Source organism: Monodon monoceros, unplaced genomic scaffold (assembly GCF_005190385.1).
Source record: "Monodon monoceros isolate NGI ecotype Baffin Bay Population unplaced genomic scaffold, NGI_Narwhal_1 Super_Scaffold_10, whole genome shotgun sequence".
NCBI classification, from domain to species: domain Eukaryota; kingdom Metazoa; phylum Chordata; class Mammalia; order Artiodactyla; family Monodontidae; genus Monodon; species Monodon monoceros.
In genome coordinates this window covers 55411496-55423149 of record NW_021703766.1, presented here as the reverse complement: position 1 = coordinate 55423149, position 11654 = coordinate 55411496, and the positions used below count along the sequence as shown (strand labels likewise).

The window sequence follows — 11654 nt, the reverse complement described above, 5'->3', positions numbered from 1 at the left end:
GGTTCCTTAAAAAACTAAAAACAGGACTACCATATGATCCAGCAAACCCACTACTGGGCATATACCCTGAGAAAACCATAATTCAAAGAGTCATGTACCAAAATGGTCACTGCAGCTCTATTTACAATAGCCGGGACATGGAAGCAACCTAAGTGTCCATCGACAGATGAATGGATAAAGAAGATGTGGCACATATATACAATGGAATATTTACTCAGCCATAAAAAGAAACGAAATTGAGCTATTTGTAATGAGGTGGATAGACCTAGTCTGTCATACAGAGTGAAGTAAGTCAGAAAGAGAAAAACAAATACCATATGCTAACACATATATATGGAGTCTAAAAAAAAATGGTTCTGAAGAACCTAGGGGCAGGAATGAAGATACAGACCTACTAGAGAATGGACTTGAGGACACGGGGAGGGGGAAGGGTAAGCTGGGACGAAGTGAGAGAGTGGCATGGACATATACACACTACCAAATGTAAAACAGATCGCTAGTGGGAAGCAGCTGCACAGCACAGGGAGATCAGCTCCGTGCTTTGTGACCACCTAGGGGGGTGGGATAAGGAGGGTGGGAGGGAGATGCAAGAGGGAGGGGATATGGGGATATATGTATGCATATAGCTGATTTACTTTGTTATACAGCAGAAACTAACAGAACACTATAAAGCATATACTCCAGTAAAGATGTTTAAAAAAAAAAAGAATGTATATATATGTATAACGGAGTCATTTTGCTGGACAGCAGAAATTAACACAACATTGTAAATCAACTACACTTCAATAAAATAAATCTTTAAAATGTATTATACTCAACAAAAATAAAACTCTATATAGGGCCAGTAAGGCATTAATAATTATTGTAGAGGCAACAGAGAATTAGGCAATGTTTCATGATGACAGTGAGGTATTAATGTGTATTTGAAAAAGAAAACATTGAATTAAACTGTGTAGATACATTTGAAAAATACCGAATTTTTTTAAAAATGGAGTAGCATATGCTAAAGGATAAGTAGCGATCTGGAAATATACCTTTTTACTAAACCAGAAAACTGATGAAAAGTAAATCTGAACAAACTAAAAATGAAAGGTCCTGTTGGGATGTTAGATGTAGTGAATAAATTCTAAAATCTACAGATACATTCTAGCAGCAGTTCTGTCAGAAGTGTCAGAGGATTGTGGTTCCTTCAAATCCAAGTTCCTACATCCCAAGACATCCGGTAAGAAAATAAAGTCATGCTTTCCCAGGTGTTTACCCATTTAATGTATTTGTTCTTCTAAACATTGTGAGGCAGGATGGGAACTTTAAAGATGGGGCATAGAGGACTTAGGCACAGACAGCACATCCCACAATCATATTGCTAGAATACTGTGAAGGAAGAGCTCTGAAATTACAGTCCCCACTGCCCTGGTGAACAATTTACAGGAGAGGGTGTGTCAGGAGGAGAAACGCCCATTGCGACCAAGGGGAAGCCTTTGTGAGAAGATTGCTTCAGGACCTTCCCTGTCAGCCAAGCACACCCCTGATCCTGTGCTCGTAATCAATCCAGAGACTGTGTGAAATGGTCAGCTGGGGGTTCGTCTCTTCTACCTCTGTCAGCAGCATCTGAATTTCCTCATCATAGGAAGATTTATTCAGGCTGGGAAAATACAAAAAAAAAAAAAAAAAAAGTTTTCTTGACTTGACCCATGATGGTTGGCCTCTCTACACCCCAGTGGCTACTTCCTCTCCACTCTTTCCTAGAAATGGCTGGGAGAGTTGTACTGACTGTGCAAAGAATGCACGAAACTTTCCTAGAGACTAGGAAAGTGAGGAGGAGGGATGTGAACCATTTTGTTTATCCTCTGCAGGTCATCGGGGTCGGGGCAAACGGAAGGCATTCACATATTCATTCTACACACATCAACTACACACACTCTAAATGCAAACATAATGTTCCAAACAATATTAACTGCTACTCTTGAGGAAATGTACTTCTGGGTCAAGACTCTGCTCAGTCCTTTCCGGAACCCCTTCCAGCTCTGAGTTGGGGTCACGTCTTTGCGGGCAAGGTAAGTAGGAGATGGTGTTTACAGGAAAGCAGTCATTCTTGCCTGGGGGTGATTTTGCCTCTCGGGGGACATTTGACAATGCCAGGAGCCTTTAAAATTTTTTCAGGGAATAGATGTGATAGGCATTCTTTTTAAAAGTTAGTTAATTAAAATTTCATTGAGATATAATTGACATACAACATTGTGTTAGGTTAAGGTGTGCAATGCATTGGTTTGATATGTTTACATATTGCAAAATGATTACCACCACAGCATTAACTAACACCGTTAACTAACACCTCTATCATATTGCACAATCTCTCTCTTTTGATTGAACAATTAAAATCTTGTCTCTCAGCAATTTTGAAGTTTTTTGTTTTGTTTTGTTTTTATTGGCCACGTGGCTTGCAGGATCTCGGTTCCCCAACCAGGGATTGAACCAGGGCCACAGCGGCGAAAACGCAGAGTCCTAACCACTAGACCACCAGGGAAGTCCCTGAAGTTTCCATTTTTGATCATCATGACTGGAGGGAGGTGTCCCGGGGAATGGAACATGTGGGCAGCGACCAGAGATGCTACACAACCTCCTGTGATGCTCAGGACAGCTCCGCAGAGCAAAGAAATCTCCAGCCCAAATGTGAACCATGCCCATGCGGGGCAAACCCACGGCACTCTAACCTCCCTCTGAGGTCACTCACCACCAGGGGAAACAGTGTCCACTCACCCAAGCGTCTGCAGGCCACATTCCAGACTGATCAAGGCTTCACGCAGCACCACCGCCCCATCACGGTCCATGCTAATCCATTCCAAGTTCATGCACCTCAGTGATTTGCAGAGAGTGAAAGCCAAGGCCAGGTCCTCACAACAGGCAGAGGTGAGCTCACACATCTCCAACCTGCATGGGGAAACACCACCTCGAAATGCGGATTCCACGCCTCAGAGAGGAGACTTTACAATCTAGACACGTCCTCCTCCACTGGGGCACATGGGGCAGTGTCTGGAGACATCTGACACACACGAGGAGTGCTACTAGCATCTCATGGGTGGAGAGAGGCCAGAGATGCAGCTAAACATCCCACAAGGCACAGAACAGCCCGCTTCCCCACACAGCAAAGAACCACCCAGTCCCAGATATCAGCCGTGCCAGGCGTGAGCAAACCCTGGTTTCACGGCCGGCGTTTTACTTATCAGATTGTTCCAGACACACTTGTTTTCAAACATGCTTCCCCTTCATCCCTTTAATCCTCTAGCTTTTCCTCTTCTTGACGTAGGTAAGCTTTCCCAACATCAGTGGACACTCACCCAAGAGTCTCTAATTTACACTTAGGCTGCTTCAAAGCTTCACATAACTGTTTGACACCAGCATCATATATCTTATTGTTCCCTAGTTTCAGGGTTTTTAGTTTCTCACTGTGAATAAGAACAGCAGCGAGGTCCACACAGCAAACAGAAGTGAAGCAACAGCCCATCAACCTGGAGAAAAAAATAATACACAAAATTCTCCTATACACACAAATATATACAATCATGAGGTCCATATACACAAATATATACGATCATGAGGTCCATATACACAAATATATACGACCATGAGGTCCAATCTGGAATGGCTTCACTTACGTTCACTTATTCCTGTAAAGGTAGAAATACTCAAGTACTCCTAAGATGATGATGATGATGGTAGAGATGAAACAACGTCTCCGCTTCTCCACTTTCTTCACTCTGCCCTGGGCTCCCTGCAGTTCTCTGTGCTGCCTGGTCTCTTCCCCCCGGGGCCTCTGCTCTTGCTGCCTGTCATACTCTTGGTCCAAATACCAGCGGGGCTGCCCCCTTACTCCCTCCAAGTCTCTGTACAAATGTCACCACGCTGAGGACTTCACTGAGTATTTCATATTATATCTCCCATGTATCTCCTGCCCCCAAGCTCATGACGTAGAGCTTCCATATGACCCAGCAATCTCACTCCTGGGCTTATATCTGGCGAAAACCATAGCTCAAAAAGATGAGTGCAACCCTATGTTCATTGCAGCAACATGGATGGACCTAGAGATAGTCCTACTGAGCGAAGTAAGTCAGACAGAGAAAGACAAATAGCATATGATATCGCTTATATGCGGAATCTAAAAAAAGGGTATAAATGAACTTATCTACAAAACAGAAATAGGGTTACAGTTGTAGAAAACAAATTTATGGTTACCAGGGGGAAAAGAGGGGTGAGGGATAAATTGGGAGATTGGGATTGACATATACACACTACTATATATAAAATAGATAACTAATAAGGACCTACTGTCTAGCATAGGACCTCTACTCAATACTCTGCAGTGACCTCTGTGGGCACAGAACATAAAAAAGAGTGGATATATGTATATGTGTCACTGATTCACTTTGCTGTACAGCAGAAACTAGCACAACATTGTAAATCAACTCTACTCCAATAAAAATTAATTTGGAATAGTCAATAGTGCTGATTGAGAAACCATGATAGATGCAGATATGCACACATACTGGCAACTTCACACTCACAGGTGTGTGCGTGCATGTGTGTGTATGTGTATCTATGCGTGTGCATGCCACTCCGTGGAAACAGGGATGACAAAGGGTTTCATTTACCGATTTACCTTATCTGCCCGGTAAAAGGAACGACTGATCCTCATGCTGTACCTGTTCACTGTGTGCTTCGATGGGCCAGCCAGTGATAATAGTACTTTATGTGCATTATTCCCAGTGGTCGCCTCCATTTTTTTTTTTAATTGAGGTATAGTTGTTTTACAGTGTTAGTTTTTACTGTACAGAGAAGTGGAGTTCCCTGTGCTATACAGCAGGTTCTCATCAGTTATCTATTTTATACATAGTAGTGTATATATGTCAATCCCGATCTCCCAGTTCATCCCACCACCCCACCTCCATCTTTTGAGGTGAGAAATATAATTATCCTCATGTTACACTTGGGGAGAGGTGAGGCACCCTCACAAGTTCACACAGCTAGTTCAGGGCACTTGGGACTCCATTTCCGGTCTTTCCAAGGACAGAGACCCAACTCCAGAGTAGCAGACCCTACCGAGTCCTGACAAGCCCTATAGTCAAGACACACACCCATCAGCGAGCCCCAGAAATATCACGCGGGGTAAACATGTAGCCTAGTTTTTTTTTTTCTTCAGCAGACTCCATGCTTTTCCCCCCTTCCTGTTTCCTTCCCAGGATGCCAACAGCCAAAAAGGAAACGCTGACATTCAAGCAAATCACAGCCAGACCTACCACAACTCCTCTAGGTTGCAGTTCGGGTGCTTCAGTGATTCACATAGCGTTATCACTCCATCATCTTCCAGGAAATTTAACCCCAGATCGAGAAAAGACAGGGATTTGTTGCACAGAAGGACTTGGGAGATGTAGTCGCAGGCTACAGAGGTGAGGCAACAGTACGTCAATCTGCAAAGACACACATACTTCATCCGTCAACCTACTTAAGCTCTATAAGGTAATATTTTCATGAAACTCCATGTAAAAACTTTCTTGTACTTCGTGGTCACTTAGAAAAACAGGAGGATTAAAATGTGCAGCAGGTGTGGAAATACAGAAGGATGTGGACTACAGGGTCCCAAACTGGGGAACGGAATCTCGGATCCCAGTTCCAAGTCAGATCACCACCAGCTGGATGAACTTGGACAAAATCATCCCTTCTCTGTGACACAGTGTGCTTATTATTTATAATAGCTGGACAACGTCCTATTTCACATTCTTCTTTTAAAATGTTATTGAAAAAAATTTGTGGTTATGAGTTCTTGTCTACTCACTATTGGGAATTTAGAAAATAGAGGGAAGCATATGATACAAGTTGCAACCGGGCAGATCAAGACTGAATGTGACCTCTGAACATAGTTGGTTTCGCTGACATTTCATGTGGAATTCTACACTTCTAACTATCACACACAAGCCAGATACCTGGGACTCCACAGCAGATGGTCACATGGCAAATAACAGGTGGAAAGGATCAGGAACCCACCTTGGGTGGGGCAGGCATTGTCCAGTTCACCTCACTCCCCCAGCTCCCCATCCACCCACCAACTCCCGTTACCTCCCTGGCCCCTTCAGGGGCATCTCAGAATGTCACCTTTGGCAGGAAGAATACTCAAGTCTTTGATTAGCAAACACTACTCACTCATGGTGGGTTTTCCCTTTCAGTTTTTGAATTTTTGAAATCAGACAATAAGCAACTGATTCATACTTTTTTTGATGAAATATGCTTTCTCTAACATATAAAAAAATTAAGACTTTAATGGTTGCATAATCTCTGATGGGTCCATGACCCTACAATTATACATTCCCTGAATCTCTGCATTTGTATTTTTATGCTTTCTGCCATTTTAAGTTATACAGAATTAATACCTTGCATCAAAAATTTTTGGAAGTTCTGAGGTTTATTATTAAATAGACTTTTCATTTGTTTCTTGATTTATTAGCCAACCTACTTTGCAAAAAAAACTTAGTGCTTTCGATCAGACTATAAATTTGCCCATTTTGCAGAATTCTGGCCAAGTGGAATATATTTTTTAAATTTGTGCTTTTGTTTAAAAGGGTATTAAACATTTAAATATTAAAAAATTAACTACTAAAAATAGGTTGAACATTAGGAGATTGGGGTAAGGGCTATAAGAGAATTTTTGTGCTATTTTTCCAACTTTTCTGCAAGTCTAGTTTTTATTTTGAAACTAGTTCAAAATAAAGTTTAAAAAATAGGTTGAACATTTTTTTCTTTTAAAATTACTAGTGACTTTCTTGCGTCTTTAGTAGTCTTTCATTTTTAAGGAATAAAGATTCAAGTTTAAAAACAAAAAAAAATGTTAAATGATGTATTTTGAAGAACTCTTAGATAAACACAGCCTGGTTAAGTGACCAGTTATTGAATACACTTTAATTCTACTTATTGTATAATATCACACAGGATTTAATAGCCAAATCCTTTCATCTTCCAATATGTCATTTCTTTTGTACCTCTAAAGATTTTTTGGTCTAATCTTTATAGTGCAGAGTTTGTTCCTTATTTTTTTAATAGTTTGGTTTTAATGTTTAATGTTCCTGGACCTTATTTTAGTTTGGATTTTCTCTTACAGTCTAAAAAGTCATCTGAGTAATAATATTCTCACCTTCTACGGTAAGTACCACTTTGGGTGGGTATGTAATACATAGGTCTGTATACACAAACACACCTGTGCATGCACATACACACAAAGAAAAGTTTTGTTTCTAGACGACTTATTCGCTTCCATAGACTTGGGTGTTCTTGCACCTGTACCCTACTTTAAGGCATTTTTTTATTTAGCACTGGTTTCTCCTTTGGCCTCACTGGGTAAATAGAAAACTCTTTCTCTTGCCCCTAACAAGGAAGCAGTTTGTTTTATGTCTTAGCAACAAGAAAGAAGTGGAGACATTGTTCCCAGCGATAACCTAGAACCTATGCAACCCCACACCGGCAAGTAATCAAATGAATTCCTTTTTCTTCATTATTTATACTGTCCCTCTCCCCAGCCCCCAGTACACCTACAGAGACATCATCCTTCTTCATGATAACCAAGATTTATTGGGCTCCAAATTAGATGCCAGGCATCTAAGGGCTAGTCTTACATCTCTTGAATTCAACCTCATGGCTCCTCTGTGGGGCAAATATTTGCATCTGCTCCATTTTGCTGGACCATTCAGGGTCCATGGGCATGCTCTGCCGTCTGCCCCCTCCCCCAGGCCTCCCCTCCCCCACGCTGACTCACAGCAGTGCCTCCAGGGCACAGGCTGGATCCTTCAGGGCGTCACACAACACCCTCACTCCTTCGTCCTTCAGGGGATTATCTACCAAGGAGAGAAGCTTCAGCTTCTTGTTATGGACGAGAACAGAGGCGATGTCTTCGCAGGCTTCGTCCGTGATGTCACATTTTCCCAACCTACACGAGAGACACATGTGGTGGAATGGTGTATGCACAACCGAGCCTGGACCACATCCTGCCTCCTAATCCCGCACCTGCCAGTTCCAGACTTTGTAAAAGCACGGATGTAATTAAATGACTTTCCTCACGAATCCCTTATTGCTTTAGGAAAGCAGGAAGTTAGGAAAACGTCTGAGCCCATGCTTCTCAACACTGCCGTGGACAGCCGTCCACAGCAAAGAATGATCTGGACCTCAATAAGTCTGATTATCTGATTATTTGTCATCAGTAGTTATAAGGTTGAGAAACACTGGTCTGAGCCTTAATGCAGCTTAAAAGAACATCTCACGGGCTAGAGCAGGTTTCTCAACCTCAGCACTGTTGACACGGTGGGCTAGATCATTCCTTACTGTGGGGGCTTCCTGTGTGTTGTAGGATGTTGAACAGCATCCCTGACCTCTACCCACCAGATGTCTAGAGCATCCTTCCCATGTAATCATGACCATCAAAACTGTCTCCACAATTAACAAACGCTAGTGACCTAATCATTTAGAACAACCTCCTCCCTAAAGTGCTTTTTCCATTAGCTCACCCCTCTTCTGTTTGAGTGAGTTCAACTTTCTTTCCTATTGCCATAGTCTTAACTCCTTCCTACTGCAAAATCTTTTTTTTAATTAAAAAAAAATTTTTTTGATGTGGACCATCTTTAAAGTCTTTATTGAATCTGTTACAATATTGCCCCTATTTTTTAATGGTTTTTTTTTTTTGGCTTTTTGGAGCAAGGCATGTGGGATCTTAGTTCCCCGACTAGGGATCGAACCCACACCCCCCGCATTGGAAGGTGAAGTCTCAACCACTGGACCACCAGGGAAGTCCCGCGATCATCTTAAATGAAATCTTCCTTGCTATGAAAAAAAAACGTCTCGGGCTTCCCTGGTGGCGCAGTGGTTGAGAGTCCGCCTGCCGATGCAGGGGGCGCGGGTTCGTGCCCCGGTCCGGGAGGATCCCACGTGCCGCGGAGCGGCTGGGCCCGTGAGCCATGGCCGCTGAGCCTGTGCGTCCGGAGCCTGTGCTCCGCAGCGGGAGAGGCCACACCAGTGAGAGGCCCGCGTACCAAAAAAAAAAAGAAAAAAAGTCTCTAGGTATGGACACCTCCTAACAGAGGATGAAACTATCTGTTGAGAATTATTGGGCTGGAGAGAACCTGATTTTGAGGACTTCCCACTCCCAAAATACCAAACTGAAGGCAAGAGCACAGTCGGTCTGCCCCAAAGAAGCAACGATTCTACCTATAAGCTGTGTACAACTGACTCCTGGTTTCCTAGATCTGCTACCCAAGTCTTATGCTACCATAACAAAATGAAACGCTCTATGCCAATGGCATAATGTGAAACAGGGCCAATACTAAGGAATTCTGTAAGCTCCCCCTGAGTAGAGAGAGCTAGTGTAGAAGAAAAGAATTGTTATGATACGGAAACAGCTAGAATGATAGATAGGGTCAACAGCAAGCCTGTATGTTCAAACCACTCTTCTTCATGGACCCTGTCTCTCCTGATGAATCTTGACAGGTGAAATTAACCAAGTGTATGTGATTATCTATCATATTACTGGTGGAGAGAAGAGTGTATTCTCTTGGTCGGTTTAATGAGTTGTTTTTGTTTATTGCTACTTCTTTTACTCCCTTTTGTTCTTCCTGCTGAAAAACGGATTGAGCTTGTTTAAGAAATCACCCAGTGATGCTAAGGGCATCCCAGGTCATTTTCAAGATGAAGAAATGACTTTGGGCAAATCACTTTCCCTCCAGCCTCAACGTTATCATCTGGCAGATTACAAGATCACACTTGTGATCATCCATAAGCCTTCTCATTTTAAGTTTCTCTATCTTCAGGAAAAAGAAATTGCAGTTATGGTTTTGGTATGGTCGGTTGAGAGCAGAGCCAAGGAGAATCAGATAAGGTGTCCATGAGAAGTAATTCAAGTGAGTACCAGAGAAAGGAAAGACGGGACAGACCTGAGAGGAAGCCTTGCCCTTTAGAATCCATCCATCCTCATTTTACTAGGAGGTCTACCGATACTGAGATGGAAGTGGTGAAATAAGTAAGAGACAAAGACACGAAAGAAAATGGGCATATTCGAACTGCAAAGTTCACACTGGAAAAAAAATATATCGTGGACAACCCCGAGACTTACAGCAGTGCTTCTATGTTACACACTGGGTGTTTCAGCGTCTCACACAGCTGCCTGACGTCCATATAGGAGAGGCCAGTGCCATAGAGGTTCAGGTATTTCAAATGAGGGTTATGAAGAATGGCCTTAAAGAAGTATAGGCTATTTGCAAGGTTCGAAGCAAAGTTATACCTGCAAGAGATGAGGAAATATGGTAACTCATGCAATGAAGTCCAAGCACAGAGCAAAATACCTGTTGCACAGTTCTTCCTACTTCCCATGCTTAGGCTCCCAAAATTTTTTTTTGGGTATCTGGTTACTGCTGCCTATAAATTCTCTCTGGGATCTTCAGACGCCAGATGAGATGGCGCCTGTTTCTGCGAAGTCCTTCCACTTCTGAATACTACCACAGATATTACAAGGGAAGAGAATCAAACTTACCCCATATTAACCTCTAAGCACCATGAGGGGAGAAATACCATGTGTGTACCTCCTTGCATCCCAGGCCTGGCTCGGTGCTTCCCATCCAATAGAGACACACATATTCAAATTACTGTGTGCCAAGCCAGACTCTTCCCCAAGGAAAGGCTCCACTCCTGTTTAAAAACTGAGGTTGTTTTTAAAAGGAGACAATTTTTAAAAGCTAAAATAAAAAATAAAATAAATTAAAAGGAGGCAATATATTGGGTCGGCCAAAAAGTTTGCTTGGGTTTTCTGTAAGATGTCCATCAACAGAGGAATGGATAAAGAAGATGTGGTACATATATACAATGGGATATTCCTCAGCCATAAAAAGGAACAAAAGGGCTTCCCTGGTGGCGCAGTGGTTGAGAGTCCGCCTGCCGATGCAGGGGACATGGGTTCGTGCCCCGGTCCAGGAAGATCCCACATGCCGCGGAGCGGCTGGGCCCATGAGCCATGGCCGCTGAGCCTGCGCGTCCGGAGCCTGTGCTCCGCAATGGGAGAGGCCACAACAGTGAGAGGCCCGCATAACGCAAAAAAAAAAAAAAAAGAAAAAGGAACAAAATAGGGGACTTCCCTGGTGGCGCAGTGGTTAAGAATCCACCTGCCAATGCAGGAGACACGAGTTCGAGCCCTGGTCCGGGAAGATCCCACATGCCGCAGAGCAACTAAGCCAGGGCAACACAACTACTGAGCCTGTGCGCCACAACTGCTGAAGCCCACTTGCCTAGAGCCTGTGCTCCACAACAAGAGAAGCCACCACAATGAGAAGCCCACACACTGCAAAGAAGAGTAGCTCCCGCTCGCCACAACTAGAGACAGCCCATGCGCAACAACGAAGACCCAACGCAGCCATAAATAAATAAATAACATTTTTAAAAGAAAAGGAACAAAATAGTGCCAGTTGCAGAGATGTGGACAGACCTAGAGACTGTCATACAGAGTGAAGTCAGTCAGAGAGCGAAAAACAAATATTGTATAATATTGCTTATATGTGGAATCTAGAAAGATGGTACAGATTAACCTATTTGCAAAGCAGAAATAGAGACAGAGATGTAGAGAACAAACATGGTTACCA

General features: G+C 43.0%; 1 protein-coding gene across 1 annotated transcript in view; it reads right to left on the bottom strand.

Annotated features, from left to right (window-relative positions):
* Positions 1–1509: 1509 nt before the first annotated feature.
* NLRP9 (NLR family pyrin domain containing 9) overlaps positions 1510–11654 on the bottom strand; it is a 25796-nt gene continuing 15651 nt past the window's right edge. The window contains exons 4-9 of the mRNA XM_029236421.1: positions 10139–10306; positions 7796–7966; positions 5292–5462; positions 3336–3506; positions 2758–2928; positions 1510–1642 (exon numbers count right to left, since the gene is read on the bottom strand). Coding sequence (XP_029092254.1) covers positions 1510–1642; positions 2758–2928; positions 3336–3506; positions 5292–5462; positions 7796–7966; positions 10139–10306 — 985 coding nt within the window. The remainder of the gene's footprint in view (positions 1643–2757; positions 2929–3335; positions 3507–5291; positions 5463–7795; positions 7967–10138; positions 10307–11654) is intronic.